The sequence below is a fragment of the Microplitis demolitor genome, chromosome 8 (assembly GCF_026212275.2).
Source record: "Microplitis demolitor isolate Queensland-Clemson2020A chromosome 8, iyMicDemo2.1a, whole genome shotgun sequence".
In the NCBI taxonomy this organism is placed as follows: Eukaryota; Metazoa; Arthropoda; class Insecta; order Hymenoptera; family Braconidae; genus Microplitis; species Microplitis demolitor.
In genome coordinates, this window is record NC_068552.1 from 8,990,357 (window position 1) to 9,014,149 (window position 23,793).

General features: G+C 35.3%; 1 protein-coding gene across 1 annotated transcript in view; it reads left to right on the top strand.

Moving 5' to 3' along the window:
* Positions 1-23,793, top strand: part of LOC103578709 (sodium leak channel NALCN) — a 412,027-nt gene that overhangs the window by 250,771 nt on the left and 137,463 nt on the right. Inside the window, exons 19-21 of the mRNA XM_053741341.1 lie at positions 22,411-22,531; positions 22,623-22,756; positions 22,838-23,003. Coding sequence (XP_053597316.1) covers positions 22,411-22,531; positions 22,623-22,756; positions 22,838-23,003 — 421 coding nt within the window. The remainder of the gene's footprint in view (positions 1-22,410; positions 22,532-22,622; positions 22,757-22,837; positions 23,004-23,793) is intronic.

Below are 23,793 nucleotides of genomic sequence, written 5' to 3' on the forward strand. Positions count from 1 at the left end.
ACCGCTCGATCAAATTTTTCATATGTTATCTCACCATCTACTGAGAAAATGGGAACCGTAGCAGCAAAATCTTTTGCAGGGGTGTAAAAACGATCGATAGGATCTACGTTAACGGTAAGTTTCGCGTTATTAAGTGTATTATTCAAAGTATTATTCGCGGCGTTATTCGCAGTGGCGTCGGCCTCCAGTTCTTGCCTTTGACGTTCGAGTTCGCGCCTTTGATGCTCCACCTCAGCTCTTAAACGATTAATCTCTGCTTCGGACATATTTATTTATCGTTAAACTAAACCTAAATTAATTCTCTATTCTTAATAACCCCTTTAAATGCTGAGAGTCAACAAAACAATCACTTTTGTTCTCAATAAGAGAAAAGAGTTAATAACTCAGAAGTGATATTTTGATGCGTAGTTACAACTATACATATACGTAATGTTTGCCTATAAAAATTTTTTTTCAATTTACTTATTTATTTTCTTCTTAATTTTAATTTTTCTTTTTTTTTTTTTTTTTTATTCCGTACTTCAGCTAATTAAATATTAAAATTCATAGATTTAAAGTAAATTGTCAGTTAAATGTTATTAAAATACTTTGTCGAGTAGGAAAGATTTTCTTCCTTAGATGTTTGAGTCGAAATGAAAATACTATTTTCTTCTAATTTCTAATAAATATTTTGTTCAATTCTTAATAATAATAAGCATGAGTTTAAAATATACGTTTTCTTTTAAAAGGAAGATAAAGCGATTTGTCCTAGATTTTTATGACCATAGGTACCTGGGTCAGTAAAAGGACAATTTTGACGTCATGAAGCCCAAAACTTGTATAACCGTAAAGCAATATGCTTATTTTCAAAAGGGCAAATATAGATAGATTATTATATTATTTTATTTACTTGCGTAAACTATTTCTCAAAAGAAAACTTTGGTACAAATTAAATTTGTGAAAAAAAATCTATTTCAAGTGTACTGTCATAATACAGAACTTCCTTTTATTAAGGTTTCTTTTTTTTCCGAATAGTACGAGTAATAGAAATAGAATTTATTTATGTTTTATAATTTTATGTTTTACAGCTTGAGTTTATTTAAATTTTTTTTTTTTTTTTTTTTTTTTCTTTTTATTGTATGAAGTATAAAATTTTTCTTTTCTTTTACTTTTCCTTTTATTTATTTATTTATTTAAAACGAAATACCCTATAATAAAAACATAAAATCATTCAAATAAAGTTTGTCGAAGGTCCAACTTTAAATTATTTGAAAAAGAAATTTTAAAATTTAACGCTCTGTATTGTCCTCCGTGAAACGCGTGTTTTCTTTTAAGCTAGGATCGTACTATTTGGCTATATGGTATGAAAACTCAACGAGTCCTTTGTACACTCAAGTACCGGAGGTCATAAAATCGAGCCTATGCTGGCTATCCTATTCTAGCTGCACAAATGTGTTTTTTTTATGCTCTTCAAGTTTCAAACTAGTAAAATAAAATATTTTTTATTTTCTAAAATAAATATTTCTAAGGACCGAAAATATCCAGAATATAAAAGTGAAAGTTTTGTAACTAGATTTATTTTATTATTATTACTTATTTTTTTCTTTCAAAGACTCCCACGAAAATAAATACGTTACGCTGACTATACAAATAAATCTCTGTTCTTATTTCTCATTAAACTAAAAGTTTAAATATTGAATTTCAATACTTAGCTACAGTAACCGAAAATGTTCACACGGCTCCAACTGCCGAGTAGACATAAACCTAAGATAATTTATTTTATTTATTAAATTGCTGACGCGCGTAAGATGATATATATATGAAAATAATTTATAGTTCTTTAATCTATATTATTATTTTTCTCTTTTATTTTATCATTATATTATATTACGGGTTTTGTTTAAATAAATTTTTTTCTTCTCTCAGAATCTTGAGTAATCGTAATAGGATACTTCCTGCGATAAGACTGCAATAACTTTTGAATAATTGTTTAAATGCCTAAGTATAGATATATATCATATATGAATACTTTTTATTTATTTTGAGTTTTATCTATTATTATAATAAACCGAGAAAAAGGAAACAAACCTCCTTATATTTTAATGAAAATTTAAATTATTTTAATTAAAAAATAAATTTAAATAATTAGAATTTAAATTCTCAAAATTTTCTATAATGTTTTAAAAAGGGTTACATTAATTTTCCTACTCAAAATTCGTATTATTATCTTTCGACGAATTAATTTATGTAATAGATGAATGCAAACAAATTCCCCGATATTTAAAGGTCAATAGCTATCTTACTGCAAAATCGGATCCCTTTGTTTTATTATTTTTCTTTCCTTCCAACGAAAAGTTTCTTTTCTTAAAACTTTTATTGATCTTTATATCGCTTTTTGGGGAAGTATGGGCATATATATGTGTATATAACTAAATATTAGTAAAATAATTTATGATCAGCCTCAATCACATGCACAATAAAATAATAAAATATATAAATGTAACTCTAACAATTGGGTTGAAACTTTGAAAGTAATATTTTTTTCTTTGTGCTTCTTTTATGGAGTTTCTACTTCCACTATGTTCCTATGATGGAATATAATGGATTCCTCATTTTTTCAGGAAATAGATTTATTAAATCTGTAGTGGAGCAAAAACACCATAAAACAATACCTTGTCTATGTTCGTACGGATCAGAAATTTAGAGATACTCTATTTACTTTCTTTATTTATATATATTGAAGTAATATTTAAATAACTCAAGAAATTATTTCCGAAAATAATCAAAATATCAAAGTTTCAGATAAATATATGCATTCCTATTATTATAACTTAACTCTATTCTTAAGAGGAAAGAAGGATGCTATAAAAATTTCTACACCCTACCAGTTTATAACTGAATAATAAAAATAAATATATAACAATGAAAACACCGTTTTTTTTTTTTTTTATAACCAATCTTTTGTAATAATAGAACGATAAAAATTTAACGCGATTTTCTTTGTATAATTAAAAATAATGTTCCTTTATTTTTTCCGGAAGAAAATAGAGATAAAACTCTTTAAAGGAATATATTTTTAAGCTTTAACATTTTCTCAAAAACTTTATTATACTTAGATCTTTTTTCTTTCAGACGAGAGTTTAACAGTTTAAAATTATACTATTTGTACGACTCTGCTATTAGGTGAAATAAAAGAATAGTACTCTAACGATCGAATCCCACCGCTGCCACCAGCAAATTCATTGTTATGTCCGACTATTATTTATTTTGGTTGCGTGGATTAGGCGTTCGGACTAACTAATGCAATTTTCGGCTCAAATGTTTAGTTCAAGCCTTAATTTATTTAATTTTTGGGATACGTTTCGATGTGGACTTTCTTTTATTTCTCTATTTTAACTAAACTAGAGTTAGCCTGACGGTAGATGGATATACAAATTTTTAATAATCAATACCTACGATTGGAAATTAATTGCGTCCTTATTTCCTCTTAAAATATTTGAGACTGATTGGAAAAATTATTAAAGTTGGAGAAAGAAAGGCGGTCAATTGAAACGGTCTTACCTTTGCACTGATGAGTAAATATATGTATGTATATATTTTGTCCTTTCCTGGAGATAGTACTCGCGATGTAGATCAGTGGATTGGCTGCTAACTCTCGATGGCTGTAGTCTCCGAATGAGGGATGAGGTGATTTCTTATTATTTAGCTTATGTTACGAATCATACGTCAAATGTTATTGTCACTTATGCCTTTTCTTTATTTTTAAATTCAAATTAAAATTGATAATAAAGATTCCTTTATTTTTCTTTTTAGAAAATAGAGTTGATACTCTTTATAGGAATATCTTTATTCGTTTAATCATTATTTAATTACACTCAAAATTTTTACACAAAGGTTACACTGCTTATTATCTTTGAGATAAATTGAAGTTTTATAAAAAAAAAAAAAAAAGATGTTCACGAATTTTTAGTTACCACCTAAGTTATCACTCACAACCAATAACACTTTTACCTTCTTATTTTTCTTTTTATAAAGTTATTCTGCTAGTATTTCTTTTATTTTCCTGCATAGGAAATAGAGATTAAACTTTTTTTTTAAAGGAATTTATTGCTATTATTCCCTTTTTTTTTTCAAACATACGTTTAATATTCCTTATTTCGGTTTTTTTTTTTTTTTTTATAATGATTTATTTTTCGATTTAATTGTACTATAAAAGCGACGTGGTCGGTTTTATTTCTTTCGTATATGTGAGATTTAAGGATACCGCTGTACCTAATAACTGACTCTTTGCTGAGGGGTAACTCAGCTACAAACCGCAATGCAAACCGGTGCTCGGTAGAGTGATTTTCAACTTGAAAATTTTGAACACCACAACCATGGGGGTCCGAGTTTGGGGAAGGGGAAATTTTAGATGAGTTGCATCTTGTGAGATGTCCGGGTGACGGAACTTAATTTAAGTCAATGCTAATTGTGCGCATTAGAGCAATCTTAGCTGACAGTAAGTGGGGACCGAAGAATAAGAGAATGAGAGACAGAAGGAAAGAAATCTGGTAGAATAGGTTTTGTCACACTCCATTGAATCCATCCTTGTTTCTCTCATGAGAAAATGGAATTGTATTCCTATGGAGAGTTCAACATGAGTGACTGTAGGAAAGTTTGCGAAGTCGGACATAACACTTTTAAAAAAATCCAAAAATTATTAGACGTCAGCTGACTTCAGTATCATTAAATATGAAGCTATAGGCATTCTTAAAGATAAAGATCTAATAATAACAATTAAATAAATAAACTTTTGTGATAATATGATTTATGTCGTTTCATATTTATTGCATCATTTAATGGTTGAAAGTTATTTGAAAAGACAAATTTGAAATGATACATGAAAAAATTATTTTTATTTGACTTTCAAATGATTACCTGTTGTTATGCCTAAATAAAATTTTTTTTTCCTATTCTAATAATTATTTAAAAATAATTATTACAGAGCTCCTCTTTTCAAAAGCGCGCGAAAACGCAGCGTCAGCTTTATCCACCTTTTTTTTTATGCGACAAAGAATAGTGAGAGGATGAGTGCAATAAGACGAACGAACAATCAATAAACTGTCGTCACCTTCCACCAATGACAATAATTAAAAATTCCCCATCAATCGCTAAATCAAAGTTTATAAAAAGCCTGAGCACCCATAGCTCATGGCTAGTCGGTTTATATAACTTACGGTTCGCGAATATTCAAACATCGAACTTTCGTGCACTCTTATTGCAGGATCCCGCCCCAGGCATTGAAAGGTAAAAAAGAGGATCTTTAATATTTTCTATTAAAACCTTATTGCAGGAATCCGCTTCAGCGTTGAGTAATCAATAAGGCATCCTAAACTTAACACCTTTTTGCAGTCAATTATTGCAGAAATCCGCTTAGGCGTTGAAGAAGCAATAATCGACCCTTTTATCTATTAAAAATCCTCACAGATTGATAGAAACTTTCGGTCCGATTGAAATAGTGACGCATATCACGTGAATTTTCGATTCCATCTCGGGCTGAGTTATTTTGCGCATAAAATCACTTTTCGGGTGTGTAAAAAGGACGCATTAGACATAAAATAAAAATCTTATAAAAATATCCGTGAATAATAAATATTCTAAAAATATCAATTGTTTAAAATTTGTGTAAAGAATTCAGTGTACGAGTGAATTGTAGCTAAATTAGTAATAAAAAGTCAAAAATCATAAGTTCAGCCTTCCGAGTTTCATTCGAGAGTAGCACATAAGTTTACATCCTACTACCCCAGCTGCGCCCATCCAACCAAATCTTACAGGAGGAAGCTGAGTGAGCCGCAACGTTCTGGAGGGATCTAACCTGCCGTGACTAGAAAGAAAGAAACATCGAAAGGTAGGTGAAAGATTTACATTCTATTCTCTCATAAGATAACGGGTTAAACACAAAATCACCAGTTTCTCCGGAGACGTTTAGGTTCTTACTTTGCAAAAGATCCACCATAAATAATAAATTATAGGAAGCTACCTCTTCCTCGAATTCTTTAATGTTGTCCGCAACCTTCAAATCGCTCGTCTAAATTTTTCTATCGCTATCAAAGGGAGAAATCCCGGATAATTAATTTAAATTTAAGCGGCGGACATAACATAAAGAACACTGGTGGCAGCGGTAGGATTTACAAAGTAAAAATCCTTCTTGATAAGCCACAGTTAAAATTCTTCTTCCATTTTTCAGAAAAGGTAGATTTTTGTGCTTCTTTTTCTCTTCTCGAAATTTTCACATCTTCGAATTCCGAGTTTCGTGGCATTTTCTTGAGAGTGCCACACCCTGCTTTCGTGGACTTGCCACACCTTAACAGGTAGCAATTCCACGTATTGTAAAGTCAGCATTTTTCGCCCCTCAATTCGAGTTGCGAAACGCCTGAGTTCACCGTCCACGACTTCGCGATCAAATCGCAAAGTCAGCAACAAGTTGCACATTGACCTTACTGTACAGCTTTGAGCTGTTGAAAAAAAAAAAATTTTATTAATTCTTTCTTCCTCTTTCCGACCAAGTCAGCAATTTTGCTCAGAATCCACAAACGTTTGACATCCTTGTCTTACGCTTTACTTTCGGGTGTATCACCACCATCACCCGTACTAACAAAAACAGGAGGCGAAGAAATTTAACGCCTCATCCAGTTGGTGGCCTAAGAGGCGAAATGGTCAATAACGAGGAAAGACTTGTTATCCGGCTAGATGCCACTTTGCACGATGCAAGCACTCTACTTTCTCAGTATGACATGGCCAAGGAACTCTATCGAGAGCTCCCTAAATTTAACGGAGTATGTCCAAATTGCGAACAAGATTTCAAGGAATTTGACGCAATCGTACGGAGTTGGTTACCTTGCATCATCCCGGAACATCAAGACATGTTCGTTGCAAAAATCGTAAAAAGAATTTTGTGTCGTGCTAGAGATCAAATTGAATACACTTCGATTCACAGTGTCGAAGAACTTCTCGAGATACTGGGAGAAAGGTATCGAGACGGCGATCCAGCTCTTGTTTAGCACAAACGTCTAGCTTCAGCTAGCCCGAGAGAGGGTGAAACTATCGAAGATTTCTTTTTCAGGTTACGCAAAATGATCAGAGGCCTGGAATTCGCGTTACCAGAGGAGAATCGGGAAGCCATCATGTCGCAACAAGAGAAGGTTGCATTCGATACTCTTTACTTCACTTTGCCTAACCTTTGAAAATGTCTTGCGAGTCTAAAAGATCCAAAGACGCTCGAAGATCTTTATAATGCAGTAAAAGGAGATCGAACTCGCGAATGCATACGACCAAGGCGGAAACGCGAATCTAACGACTATCAGCGTCAGTTTCAGAGAGATAGAGGCTACGACCGAGACTACAACAGACGTTACTCGAAAGACGACTATCAGAGACCTCGCAAGGATTATGACGATTACGATGACCGTCGAGAAACCAGTGGACGAACGTTCTCTTACTCTAAAAAACATTACAGACCGAGTAAATACGCTACAGACAGCGAAGACAGTGTGGACTTCGACGATAGCTCAGCGTCAGCTGACTAACGAACGTACACTTACACCTCAAGTAAAGGGGGACGTGGACGGGCCTACGACGACGACTCGACGTCACGAATGTTAAAGAAAAGTTCATCACGTTCATGAACAGAAGAACTTTCTTCAACGAAGAAAAAAGTTGTGACCTTCGACTCTGCAGACATTGACACAGAAAAACTTGAACATCTGCAACTACAGACTCCTTGCTGTAACTATCCCTTCTGCCCTCATCGTGAGGCAAGTAAATCTGTCTCTTCAAAAGACAACGACGAACATTTAAACTTAACGGGCGCTCGACAGACCGAGACGACTGCGAGTTTGCCCCGAGAGTCTCGCCGTCCTAAGAATCTTCATCAGAAAACTCAGACGGTGAAGGAGTTCAGAATCCTTCAACGTTCGAAACCCTTACACTAGTCATCGGTAAAGGTCCACGAGTTTGGATAACATCTCCAGACCTTTTCCAGGACGGACGCAAAGTTTTGTTGGATACAGGTTCTAATATGAATCTCCTTTGCATCGATGCTCTGGGGGATAATACCACCTTTTACCCGGAAATCGGCGGTGTCGTGGGAGGCATGGCGACCAGCAGTATGCCAATAATTTCCAGGTTGTACCTAGACCACCAGGTGGTTATCTGGGCATTCTTGGAAATGAATTTTTCATCAAAAAACGAGCTAGCATTTCCTTTTATTGGAATACGCTGGTCCTTAAAAATCGAACTACTCGTCCTATTCATTTTTCAATGGATAACGACCTTGATGTGAGATATATCCTGTCGCTAGGGACAGAGCTAAAAATTTTTGACTCATGTAATTTGCTTCGTGGAGAATTACAATGCTTTCTCATAGATACAGGGGGGGATGTGTGTTTGATAAATTCTTCCGCCCTTAAACCCGAAATTAGAGTGGATCGTGGTAATACGATGCTACTCCGTGGTTTGAATGGACAGTCCATGGAAACAATTGGTACTGAAGAATTAAAGGTTTTGGGTTAAAAAATCCGATTCCATGGTTGTAATGGAAATTTACCTTTCCCTAGTGTCGGAATTTTGGGCAACAACTTCCTGAAAAATTAACAAGCGGAGATTTCATAATATAATCAATCTCTGAATTTATCATCTCGATCTTCCCGACCTTTACCCTTCAGTCTCGGAATAAAACCATTCCAATCATACGTAATTCCACCCGGTATGAGAATGTCCGTGTCAGTACCTGTTGTAAATCCTGAGATCAAACAGGGCTACCTCTGTGATTCCTCTTAAAGAAGGACTCTTAATGGGCGAAGCCGTTGTCTCAGTTGATGACGATCAAGCGATGTGTATGGTCATCAATACCACATCAGATCCAGCAGAAATCGAAATTGAACCTCAAATGCTTGAGGAATTTTAATTTGATCATCTTGATCCATCTGATGAATTTTCCGACATAGCGGAAACTCCATCTGGAACACACTCACTCTCTAACCGAGATCGTATCCAAGCAATCTTTGATAAAATTCCTACCAATCATCTCAGACACACCGAAAGGAAGCAAATTTTCCGACTTATTCAGAAAAATCATGACATTTTTCACACCTCCCTAGTGATCGCCTGGGACGTTCTAAAAAGTTTACCTGCAAAATTGAAACCACGAGTGACAAACCGGTCCGAATCAAGCAATATCGGTTTCCTCAAGAACACCACGACGAAATTAAGAAACAAATGAATAATCTACTTAAACAAGGAATTATTCGAAAATCAAAATCTCCGTATAATTCTCCTTTATGGATTGTCTCTAAGAAATCGGACGCTCAAGGAAACAAAAAGTGGAGAATGATTATCGATTTTCGAAATCTGAATAAGATAACCATTGGGGATGCTTACCCCCTCCCACTCATAATCGATATTTTAGACCAACTCGGTGGAGCCAAATACTTCAGTGTATTTGACTTTGCCAGTGGGTTCCACCAAGTATCAATGGACCCCAGAGACGCTGAAAAAACGGCGTTTTCCACCCCTGACCGTCATTGGGAATATTGCTGTATGCCTTTTGGGCTTGAGTGTGCTGCAGCAATTTTTCAACGTATGATGGACTCCACATTAAGTGGTTTAAAAGGTCTAGATCTATTCATCTATCTCGACGACTTCGTAAGTTATGCATCGTCGCTTGAAGAACATGAGGTACGGGTCCAAAGACTCTTCAACCGCCTTCGAGAGGCTGGGCTAACTCTTCAGCCAGAGAAATGCAAATTTCTCTGCCCCGAGGTGGAATATTTGGGTCACATTATCACTAAAGATGGTGTGAAACCCGACCTAAAGAAAATCTCATCCCTTAAAAACGCACCCCCGTAATCATACAGAAGTGCGAAAATTTATGGGATTAGCAAACTACTACCGACGATTCATTGAAAACTTCATTGAAAGAGCAAAACTTCAATCGACCTTTCATATTGGCAACCAGTTCCTCCGATGTCGGTATTTCAGGCATCTTGAGCCAGAAACTGCAGAACGAAGATCGTACGCCTGGAAAACCCGATGAAAATGTTGAGAAAATTGTCTTCTGTACGTCTAGAGTCTTGCAAGAGACTGAAACAAGATACACACAAAGTGAAAAAGAGTGTTTGGCAGTTTTGTACGCAGTACAACAATTTCGGCCTTACCTTTATGGTAAGCCTTTCACCTTGTATACAAGCAGCCCTTATATGTCTTGGTTGAAAGACAGCCAAACTGTCACCGAACGACAAATTAAGTGGAGATTTAAATTAAGCGAATACAAATTTTCGGCTATCGTTCGACATAAAATCTCAGAACAATATGCCGAAGGGTTGTCCTACAACCCTACAGGTAGATCATCTCCAGAGGAAATGGCTTCAAACCAAAAATCGGGCGAGGAGGCAGTGATGCTCCCACTCAAGAAAACTTCTTGTCCTGACGAAGAAGCCATATCAGCTTTAAAACGAGGAAGAAAACCTGGAAGTAAAAACGAACCTCGGGTCAACAGCGCTCCACAACCTCGTAACACAATTGCATCCAGATTACGAATGCGATGGGCTACGGAACTGACACAAAACCGGAAAAAGGTAAACTATTGTGAAATAAGTATGACCGAACCGGACGTCTCGGAAAGTATCGAAGATGACGTTTTTGAAGTAAATCAACCAGGGCCATCCTCAGCACCTCAGGCTCCAGCCAACCCGGAAGTGGAGATTGGGCCAGAGCCCGGACGAGAACTAGAAGTAACAGATGAGGAGGAAGAAGAAGCAGTCCGACTCATGAATGAAGAATATCTGCTCAACGAATCGGAGAAAAGTTCCAGCGATCAGGGGGATGAAAATACTCCTGAAGCGATAAATCGACAGCAAATGCGCGAAGATTTGAGAAAATCATCCGAACGCTTCAATAAAGCCCTAGAAAAACGAGCAGTTAACGTTTCAGATGAAGAAGCGGATCGTACTGTGCGTCCAGAAGATTATTACAATCCAGTGCCGATAGTCAGCCCTCAAGTAGCCAAGGAAGTCAGAAAATATCTTGAACGGGGCTACTTATCAGACGAACACGACGAATCTGAAGACTCGGATGAGTTCGACGAAGAAGGAGAAGAAGAATTCCTTCGTGAAAATCAAGATATAGAAGAAAATGAAGATTCAAGTGAAGTCAGCTGCTCTGAACTGGAATTCCAAGTGGAAATAACCCCTGCAACTCCACAGACATCGCGAGCTGATGAGATTCGAGAGAAATATCTCACCGCAGGTAGAAGTCCTTCGATTCCTATGTGGAAGAACACGGTGCTGAAAGCTGCGCAGGCAAATTGCAAGGAACTTGACTACGACGATCACACAAAAAGCTTTTATTGGAAGGACACCGAAAGTTCTAATGACAATACATTTCCAGTCATCGCGAGGCCTTCTACTTGCCAAACTCTGAACGTCGAAGATGTTCCTGCAGCCTCATCCAGTATGGCACACGTGGAAATGCCCAAACGCAAAGTAACCTCCACAAGTAAAAATCTAGGACAAGAAAAGACCTTGCTGAACGAAAATCAGCAGCTCAGTTCACCAAATCGAAACTCTGCAAATGATCGTATAATCATAGTGGAGAGATCTTCTCAATCAGACCAATCAGATGCCAGCCAATCTGATGGAACCACAGTGATTCAAGTGGAAGTACATCGAGAACAAGACGACGGAAATGCTCAGGTAAATGAATCTGACCCTCTCCACACGACTTCACCGGAAGTTCTTGACGAACAATTGGGGGATGAGCCGGAGATGAATGTTGATTTACCTCTTAAACTTCCGAATCAAGCTCCGTGGTACGTATTTGATCCTCCTTCCTCAGATATAGCGGAGGATTTTAGTGATCAAAGCTATTCACCACCGAAAGTTTCGTCTTCCTCGAGCTCCGAGTCTGATAGACCTCGGAGATTACCTGAGAATCGAATCAAATTCAAGGACTGTCGAGATGGAATTACTTATGTGAGAGACCACATGGTACATTTCCTGTCTCTGGATTGTGAGTTGGTGAAACCAGTTTCACAATTGTTAAGAGATCTCACTTTCATCAATCAGGAAGACCTGAAGACAGCTAAACCAAAAATGGGTGACGTATTAATCACAAAATTGGGTCAGTGCCTTATCTTCACGGTCTTTGTTAAGAAGAATCATTTCGAAAAAATTGATTTAAATAATTTAATTGAAGGATTACGAAATTTAAGCGTATCCATGTTCAAGCACGAAATTTATACATTTCGCATGGCGAAACAGGGGGATGAATTCGATGATATAAACATTAAGCCTTACCTTATACAAGAATTGGGCGACTGTCCTATTGAGGTAACATTTTGCGAAGGAAATATAGAAGTTCCTACCGAAGAGTTACGCAATAAAATCATTGAGGAAAACAACTGCAGCCCTATTGCAGGCCACAAGGGTGTCGTGAAAACTTATTGGCGAATTCGAGAGAGATTCTACTGGCCAGGCATAAAGAAAAGAAGCTCTAGATTCATCCGGAAATGCGAAATCTGCCAGAAGAATAAACTCACCCGAATCAAAACGAAACAACCAATGATAATAACCGATACTCCCTTTGAACCCTTCGAGAAAATCTCTATTGATACTGTTGGACCACTTCCTACGACTAGGAGTGGGAACGTCCACATATTGACTATTCAGGATAATTTTTCGAAAGCCGTAACAGCAATCCCGATACCTGATATCCGATCGACAACAGTGGCAGAAGCCCTTGGAGATCGTTATATGTGCTATTATGGTTGTCCAAGAGTTATCCTCTCAGATAAAGGTACTTCATTTACCTCTAAAATAATACAACAATTTGCGAAAGCTCTAAAAATCCAAAGATTAATGACTTTGGGTTATTACCACTAATCAAATGGTTCTCTAAAAAGGAGCCATCAACCACTGATAGATTTCTTAATAGTAATCTTGGATAAGTATCCGGACTGAGATTGATACGTGAGTCTTGCGGCGTTGAGTTACAATACTAATGTGCATACTTCAACCAAATTCACTCCATTTGAGCTGATGTTTGGTCGGAGAGCTCGGTTACCAACCCGATTCCCCGATTATTCCAGAATCGAATCTTATTCCTACTACCTCACCGATCTTATGAGTAGACTGTCAGAAGTCAGAGAAATCGCCACTGATTGTCTCAATAAGGCAAAACAAGATTCCAAAATTCGTTACAGTCGACACATACACGCCAAAACCTTCAAGGTAGGCGACTTTATTTATGTTCTAAAGGAACCACGGAAAAATAAACTCGATGTTTATTATACAGGGCCCTATAAAATCGTTGAAATTAACGAATTTGGGAGCCTGATTTACCTGAACGACAAAGGGAACCGCAAATTGATAAACGCTAATAAAGCTAAACCTGCTTTCGACCATAAGGCTAACCCTCCATAAAGTTCTCTGTTTCAGATCCTCAAATATCTTACCATCATTATACAATTATTGATATTCCTGATCATCATCATCATCGAAGGAAGCCAATTCAAGGACAACCTGACCATCCAGCCACTGGCAGACAACCCGGGTCTCCTGTATGACCCGTTTAAGAAGATTCACCTGGTACAAGAAAACTGGTGCATCATTTCTTCATCAACGTCCGAGGATTGGTCGATATGTATCCCTTTGAGTGGGACCACCTCCACTCAATCATGCTAGGCTGTATCAAAATTTTCGGCTCTGGGTCCTGCATACACAACCTGAATATGGACCTGATAACTGAAATACAAACCTCAATAAACCCAGCTAAAAGCCGCTTGGACCAGCTCCTTGAAGAAACAACATTTAAAACTTTGCCGTTGGACCGCAATCAACGAGCTCCATGGTTCGGGTTCGTCGGCACAATTGCCCGAGAACTGTTTGGAACCATGAAATACGAAGACAAAGCACATATCACCAAAGAGATCGACAAATTATATCAAGACAATGCCGAAATGGTGCACCTAGTACAGAACGCCACTCACCTCGTCAAGAGTGAAATCAATACTATTCTTCAAAGCGAGGCGCAAACGCAGTCCAATCTAAATAATCTCGCAGACGCTACTAAAAACTTTATAAATTCAACTAATAATTCCTTGGAAAAACTCGCATATTTGATGAAAGTCATGATGCTGGGGGACGAACGAAAGGAGATTGCCAGTAACCATCTTCGAGTCCTGAAAGAAGCTGAAACCATCATAGAGGAAGTCAAGGCCGGCCGACTCTCCCCACAAGCTATATCACCAAGTCAACTCTACCGAGCAACCGTCGACATCATGAGCAAGCATCCGGATTTGAATCCACCTCAACCAATTGACCGAATGGATATCTCAACCTTGTCAGCTGTGTCTACAGTAAAGGTAGCAAGGGCGAAAGGTTATCTACTTATCATAGTAACCTTACTCCTGTTCCATAAAATTCCGTTATTATCATACGAAATGAGACCACTGCCAAAGGCAGTAAATCTGAATGGAAAAATTCAAACACTGACGATACTAACATCGAAAAGGTTCCTAGTTAAGGACACAGGTTTGAGGAGATTTTACCTAGCAGATTCTGAATAGATCAACAAATGCAAATCTATCGGGGACGATTTGTCTTGTCGCCCCGACATACCATTCTAGTCTGCGGAAGTCCAAGAAGATGTAGACTGCCAAATGAAGCTGCTTTTGAAGTCAACTGAGGATATCTCAAGAACTTGCAATGTCTGCATCATCCTACAGTGTAAAACCAAGTGGATCAAGCTCAATCAACCAAATTCTTGGGCGTATTCGACTTGTAAAGAAGAAAAGCTAATCTTCAAGTGCTTAAACCCAGTTAAGAAAGAATATCACATCAACAGAACAGGAATGGTCCATGTTCATGGTAGATACGAAATTAGAAGCGGAAAATATATAATCAAAAGCATAGATGAAGAAATCACTCAGCTGAACATCACCTTGCCAAGGTTAAACTTAACCATGGAAACGCTATTAACGAATTTAACAGCTGGACCCAAAATATCTGGATTTCTCTTCAAGAAAAACGTCAATCCGTTAAAAACAGTAGACAAATTCCAACCCTGGGGAGCAGGATTGGAAGAAACAGAAAATCGAATGTCCGAAATATCGTTGCACCATCAAGAAGACGATATCCATCGAACGATGACAATGGGAAACATGTCGACCCTAGCTGTCCTGTGTGTCATCCTCGTCGTTCCAATATTCTTCAAATGTTGCGTATGTTCAAGCAAGAAGCGCTGCTTCACCTACAAGAAAAACCAGCAGCCAGGCGAGGTACATCCCAAAACAGTAAAAGAAACCAGGCGTACCTGAGACTCCAAGTCGAGGTCTGTCCAAATCAAAGACTAACCAGAGGTCATCGAACTCCAGGAAACTCCACCAGCTCCTCCAACTCGTGTCGTCTTCTCCGCGAATAAATCAGTATCTCCAGCTCGTACCACGAGAGGCCTCCACCTCTCAGATTTCAACTCTCCGATCTAATCATCCTAAACAAAATAAGAATAATGTATAAGTCAAATCAAAATTTCACAGAAGAATAGAAATCCTCTTTTAAAGCCCTTTAAATCCAGACCCAAAATAATTTTCGGGTCTTTTTGTGACTTTAAAAGTCTTATGTATTCACCGACATTTTATGTAGTCTTGAAAGAAGATTCCTATTTTACCGACATAACATTTTAAGAAAAATTATATTACTATTTTCTAATTAAGGAAATTTTTAGAATCTAAATTCATAAGATTAAGTTTTGAAAAATTATATATCTAAATTCAAAATTCATTTTAATTATAACAAATTTTTAAGTTACCTGGAAATGTGAGAAAACAGGAGAATTGGTAATTCCTGTTAAAACTAAAGAAATTATTTTTAAAAATCTAACTAAGAGACAAGTGCTTACCTCTCACAGCGCATGCGCAACTCCGAACATTATTAACAGCCGCTTCTTACGGCCACTGACATAACTCCTGAGGAAACACCATTCTCCACTAAAATTCACCTTTTTAAACAAAAACCTTAGCTCCAGGAAAACATCCTTACTACTCCTATTTCACGTCCTATAGAAAAAAAATTGGAAGCAATAAATAGAAAAGAAATTTTCTCTCAAAAACGAACATCAGGACGTTACTCATCTCATAATGGTCACATGTTCCTTAAAAATTTTGATTAACTTACCTGGCGAATTGCGCCATTTAATAATAATAATAATAAATTTAAAAGAAAAGAGGAAAAGAAAATAAAAACCGCTTTTTCTCTCCATTTACACTCGCATATTTATTACATCCGAGATTGTATATGGTTATTAAAAAGGATGGGTAAGTTCTGGGTTAAAATAAGGAAAAAACGATCTTCAAGCACATTTCCTCTTTATTGAAAAGAGAAAATTGACAGCTAAAAGTGACTAGAGAGTGATAACATCTCCTGGGTCACCCAGCAAACGCTGGTGATGACCAAATCGCACCATTTTAGTTCAATTCCTTGAATTTCCCCCCTCTGGCTCATTTTTCCCATCCTCCTCAAAGAGCCAAGAGATCGGAATCCAATCTTCCATCCAATCATCTAAATCCTCGTCCTTGTTCCTCCAAAGATGTTTACTCCAGGCCAGAAAAAGCTCACGCTTTAATCGGTCAGGACAGTAGGACAGAGAACCACGGCTTAAATAATACTGGACAAACGAATAGAAATAATAACGTTATAAACACGATTATCCTTGACTTAACACTTGAACACTTACGTGTAACAGATCGTTACGCACACTACGCGAGTAATAAAACTCACAAATACAAATTCTGGGATCCCAGATTGCGAAAATTCTCCAAATTAAGTAAATTCGGCATAGGATCTTACAAAATAATAAATGGGGTTCCCAAAGTCGTACTTTTGACCGAAAGACGTGCACATTGTGTCAGTTTCAAATCAGATGACTGAATGCTCGACTTTGCGTATAAACGCCCAGTGAGCAGTAATAAGAGACGCTAGCTGTGAGTGTATTCAATCACATGAAATAAAATTTATGAATCAAATAATGAGAGTAACTCTTAAAAACTTTCAAAATTAAATTTTCAACATTTGGAAATTCACTCAAAAAAAAAAAATATTTCTTTAAATTATAAAACATTAACGCCTTTAAAAAAAAACCAGGTGATGGAGGAACCTTCAAACTGGAATACGTTCTGTGATAAGACGGTAGCCGGAGATCATATTCGCTCGTTTAGACGCAGCGAAATCTAACTAACAATTAAATATTGCTAGATGTTGGCTAAATACAGATTTCCACGGTAACTGCAAATTATTCTCTCCGGTTTATTTCTTTATTTGAACACCTTTTGGTTTCTCAAGGTCACAAAAAAAAAAACACTCACATACACATATGTGTGCGCACTATATGCATGTGGAAAAATGTAATAATTCTGTCATCCTAATTTCTGATGAATATCTTATGTAATCCTTATATTTAAAAATAGTTATTATTTTGGTGATGAGAAAATAATAGATTTTAGAGGAAAACTATACAAAATGTTATAATAATTTATAAAATCATATCATAAATATTTGCTATATGCATATATTTAGAAGATCAGAAAACCAAAAATAATCTTCCATATTTTATATAATTATATAATCTCCTAGTTGTAAGACATTTTAGAATTGTAAACGTTATCGCATGCTTTTGTAAAAGAGGGGACATATGATTAGGAAAGCAAGAGAGTTTTGCAACCTTCTTACTTTCCGGATGATTGTTATGTCCAAATAAATTTTTTTTTTCCTATTCTAATAATTATTACAGAGCTCCTCTTTTCAACAGTGCGCGAAAACACAGCGTCAGCTTTTCCCACCTATTTTTATGCGACAAAGAATAGTGGGAGGATAACTGTAATAAGACGAACGAACAATTAATAAACTGTCGTCACCTTTCACCAATGACAATAATTAAAAATTCCCCATCAATCGCTAAATCAAAGTTTATAAAAAGCCTGAGCACCCATAGCTTATGGCTAGTCGGTTCATATAACTTACGGTCCGCGAATATTCGAACGTCGAACTTTCGTGCACTCTTATTGCAGGATCCCGCCCCAGGCGTTGAAAGGTCAAAAAGAGGATCTTTAATATTTTCGATTAAAACCTTATTGCAGGAATCCGCTTCGGCGTTGAATAATCAATAAGGCATCCTAAACTTAACACCTTTTTGCAGTCAATTATTGCAGGAATCCGCTTAGGCGTTGAAAAAGCAATAATCGACCCTTTTATCTATTAAAAATCCTCGAAGATTGATTTATTGAAGGCTGATTTATTGATTGATTGAAGGCTGAGTTATTTTGCGCATAAAATCACTTTTCAGGTGTGTAAAATGGACGCATTACACATAAAATAAAAATCTTATAAAAATATCCGTGAATAATAAATATGCTAAGAATATCAATTGTTTAAAATTTGTGTAAAGAATTTAGTGTACGAGTGAATTGTAGCTAAATTAGTAATAATCAGTCAAAAATCATAAGTTCAGCCTTCCGAGTTTCATTCGAGAGTAGCACATAAGTTTACATCCTACTACCCCAGCCGCGCCTATCCAACCAAATCTTACAGGAGGAGGCTGAGTGAGCTGCAACGTTCTGGAGGGATCTAAACTGCCGTGATTAGAAAGAAAGAAACATCGAAAGGTAGGTGAAAGACTTACATTCTATTCTCTCATAAGATAACGGGTTCAACACAGGATCACCAGTCTCTTCGAAGACGTTTAGGTTCTTACTTTGCAAAAGATCCACCATAAATAATAAATTATAGGAAGCTACCTCTTCCTCGTATTCTTTAATGTTGTCCGCAACCTCCAAATCTCTCGTCTAAATTTTTCTATCGCTACCAAAGGGAGAAATCCCGGATAATTAATTTAAATTTAAGCGGCGGACATAACACCTGTACAAGCTAAAACTAAAATATCTCAGTAAATTTTAGTAATACAGTAATTGATTTATTTTATAGTTTTTATTTAAGAATGATTATTAAATGAAAAATTTTGTCATAAACGCCTATAAATATGCAAATGACCAAATTCATGACCGTTTTCAATGTGACCATAAATTTTGCATCGAATCTTCAAAAATGCTTTTTTAAAAAATTCTGTTAAAACCGTCTATATAGATGCAAACGACGAAATTTGTGATCGTTTGGAACGTGACGGTCATTCCAGCATCAGAGAATTTTTTGATGTTATGTAACAGTCTCAACACGGTCATATGACCGTTCCCTGACCGAAAATAAAAATGACGGTCATTCCGCATCTCTAGTTCTTCTGCGACGCAAAAAAAGTTCTTAGTTGGAGATACTGATATATATTGTGACGATTTACTATACTCACTAACCAAGACAGAAAAGTATCTTGTTTTGATATTTTCTTTTACTTGGTTAGAAACAAAACAAATTTGACTTGAAATAAATATTCTTAAACCAAGATTATTTAACTTGAATTAAAATTTAATTATTCATTTATATATTCTTGATACAATATTTTTATAATATTAGTCGAAGAAAATGAAGTGAGAACGTAGTTAGGTTGTAATGTTGAGCCTGACTGCTCTAGATGATTCAATCTTTCAGACTGACTTCTCTATATCGAGAAAAACTAGTGTAAGTTTCTTATCAATACGAGACACTTGGGTATCAGGCCCGCGCATCGTTCGACGTAGAGGCGTGGATTAAGATAAGCAATATTTTCGAATGATCCATTCTCTGTTCTCACGGTTCCTCTGTTTTTGTTATAAATAAATGAGTCACTTATCTATGAACAAAAGTTATCTTAGAACAAAATAGGTATTTGTGCAGCTGCACGTCTCAAGGATTTACTCGAGGCGTCAGCGTTTATTTGTACGTAACAAATATTAACAGAAAAATAACTTTATCAATATGTTTTAACACTTCTTAATAATATTATACTATTTTCTATTCTATTATTTTATATTATTATATTATATTATGTCCTATAATATAAAGTGACTTATTAATTATGTCACTTGCTGAATTATCAATATACATCTTAATTGATTAGCTAGGTCTCAGATCGGTCTCTCAATAATTATTATTTAAAAATAGTCAGAGACATCTGATGAGCAGGCTGGGACGTAACAAAACTATTTAAGGTTAAACTTTAAAATTAAGTAACTTTGATCCAAGTGAAATGAACAAAAAATCATAAGATAGCTTTTTTGTAGATCGTCGAATTCCCTACCAGATTAATTATCAATCTTCGCGATCTGTTCATGAGATGCTGAGTAATAAAATTTTAAACATAAAAAAAAAATCTGGCAATCAGTTGGCCCTGCGGGCCAGCCCCAAAACTTCCCGCTGTTTTCTAGCTCAAGAAGTGCGAAAACATTAGTGCGGATGTATTTTTGAGCTCTTCGAGCTCGAAAATGCTATTAAATGTGGTTACTTTTTTATGATCTTTTCAAGCTTTAACAAGTTACGTTTTATGCTGAAGTCTGAAAAGTTAAGAATCGAAAATCATTATTAAAGAATCGGTTTTTAAAATATAATTTCCGATAATGTCGATAAAATCAGTGTCTTAAGACAGAAATAAATGTCAAGAATCAAAAGCAAGCTTTAAATAAGTTTTGACTTATGTCAGAAACAATAAAATATGAAATATCCGAGAAAAATATTAAAAATCGCGTTTTTTTAATTTTTTGTTAATAATATGATTTAAAATAAAAAACGAGTTAGATGACATTATATAATGATCGTAAAAAACCATAAAAAGCAAGAGTTGGTATGATTTTAGTACATTATATTAGGATTTATCCGGAAAAAATAACATGAAATGTTATTTTTTTAATTTTTCAACACTGATATCTTTTAAACTAGTTAATTAATTTTGATGTTTAAGCTAGCAACCGACGCGTTTCATTGAATTCTAGAGCTGATAAAAATTTGAAATCGATCGGTCTAGCTGATTCGAAGAAATTTGGAAAGAACCGTTTTTTAAAATTTCTTTATTCAATGATATCTCGCAAACAAATGATCTAGTTTCTATGGTTAAGGCAGCAATCGATGTATTTTATTAAGTTCTAGAGCTGATCAGATTTTGGAATTGTCTGGTTAAGGACTTTCAAAAATATTTGCAAATAAATGTTTTTTACCATTTATTTCTCCCGCGATATCTCTAGAACAAATTAACCGATTGAGATGACTAAGACGGCAATCGACGCGTTTTATCGAATTCTAGAGCTGATTAAATTTTGAAATCAATTGTTCAAGTCGTTTCTGAGAAAGAACTAAAAAACAAAAAAAAATTTTTTTTCTTTCGTGATTTGCAAATATTTTCGAGCCTACTCGATCAAATGATCTGAAATTTTTAGGAAAGTTGATGGTCAACAAGCTCTTTTGATTGCCACTTCAACTATCCAAATCGAGTTATTAGTTAAAAAGTTACAAAGAGTTTACATGCATACACACACACACACTTGGACATCATTCTGAAAATAGTCAGAATAGTTTCCTAGGACCTAAAAACGTCGAAATCTGATGAAAACTCGATTTTCGAAAATCGGGGTGAAAACAATAACTTTCCGAATTTTTGAAAATTAATAATTTTCTTAGCGGGAAGTTAAAAAACCATTATCTACCATTTCTTTCTCCCGCGATATCTCTCGAACAAATTTACCGATTGAGATGTTTGAGGTGGCAATCGACGCGTTTTATTGAGTACTAGAGCTGATTAGATTTTTAAATCGATCGTATGAGTCGTTTCTGAGAAATCAATAAAAAACTAAAAAAAAATTTTTTTTTTTTTGTAATTCGCAAATATTTTCGAGGCTATTCGATCAAATGATCTGAAATTTTTAGGAAAGTTGATGGCCAACAAGCTCTTTCGATTGCTACCTCAACCATCCAAATCGATTTATTAGTTCAAAAGTTACAAAGAGTTTACACACACACACACACACACACACACACACACACACACACACACACACACACACACACACACACACACACACACACATACACACACTCGGACATCATTCTGAAAATAGTCAGAATAGCTTCCTAGGACCTCAAAACGTCGACATCTGATGAAAACTCGATTTTCGAAAATCGGGGTGAAAACAATAACTTCCCGAAATTTTTGAAAATCGTCGATTTTCTTAGCGGGAAGTTAAAAATATTTGCTATGTTATTTAAATAGGAAATCATAAATTGCAAATAGGCAAAACTTAATATTGATATTAAAAGCTCAAATTTTAACAGAATTTTTCTTCATCATCTTAAACAATATTTTCATTGTAATAAAAGAAAAAAAAAATAGTCACTTTTTTTGGCCCACCCTAATATTTATTACGTTTTTCTATCGTAATTATTAATTAAACACAATGAAAATAAGATACATTATTTGTTTTGAACTTAGGGCTAACCCGAGAAGATTCAATTTTGACAATATTGGTGACGCAATGATGGCTTTATTTGAAGTGCTTTCATTCAAAGGTTGGCTTGATGTAAGAGATGTGTTAATCAAAGCGCTTGGTCCGGTAAGTTACTTAATTTTTTTGTAATTATACATTTATCAATAACAGCCCATTATTTTCAATAAAAATGATTTATAATTAAATATTTCCAAAGGTTCATGCTATTTATATTCATATTTACATTTTTCTTGGTTGTATGATTGGCTTAACGCTATTTGTTGGTGTAGTCATTGCTAATTATTCTGAAAATAAAGGGACAGCTTTACTGACCGTTGATCAAAGAAGGTGGTAAGTTTTTGTTTACAATATACGGTTTAATATTTAATCAGTCGTATTGAAGTAATTAAAATATAAATAATTTTTCAAAAGGTGTGATTTGAAGAAAAGATTGAAAATTGCTCAACCATTACATCTGCCACCTCGTCCAGATGGAAAAAAATTTCGTGCATTTATTTATGATATAACGCAAAATATCTATTTCAAAAGATTTATTGCTGTCATGGTTTTGATAAACAGTGGATTGTTATGTGTTTCGGTAAATATATAATTTCGGATAATAACTTTATAATATTTTATGTAACTCATGTCCGAAGAGTACGCCGCTAAATGGCTAAAGTCAGTCTCATAAAATTTAATGTAAAAATACAATCATATTTGATCAATAGTGTGATTTAATATATTTTATTGAACGCATGCCTGATTATCGCGCTTTATCTGGTATGCAAAGCAAACCCTGAATTGGCGTTTACCTAAATGATCTCTGGTTCATAATTTCCCAGTGAACACACCAGTGTAACAGCGATATCACATCTAGAGAACACGTAACGTAACAAATTGAACATAAATTTGGCATTCTGATAATATAACTTGTAATGTCAATGGGAAGTCAAATTTTTGACATTAAGGTTACATACATATTACTTACCTAGTGCCATTACATTGGTGACCTAAATGTGACGGTATGATAACATCGCATAGTTACATTAGTTTTACATTCTAGATATCACTTCTAAATTGCACAACAAAAGTAACTTAAAAGTGACATAATTTTGGTGAGTCTACTTTATCACATTTGCGTTACAATGTTATGTTTTGGCTATGTTTACAATGTTACAGAACTTTTGCATAAAACATAGTTATATTTATTTGGCGTTGGAACTACTCATTACATTTTTGTAAAAAATCTTGCTTTAGAATTATGTACGTATTTTGACGGCATCGGGGTAAAAAGGGTTATACAGAAAAGTTAGGTAGTTTTTATAATTAATATTTTTGAATAAAATTTAACCGAAAAAGAATATTTTCAATTGAAACGTGATGAGGGT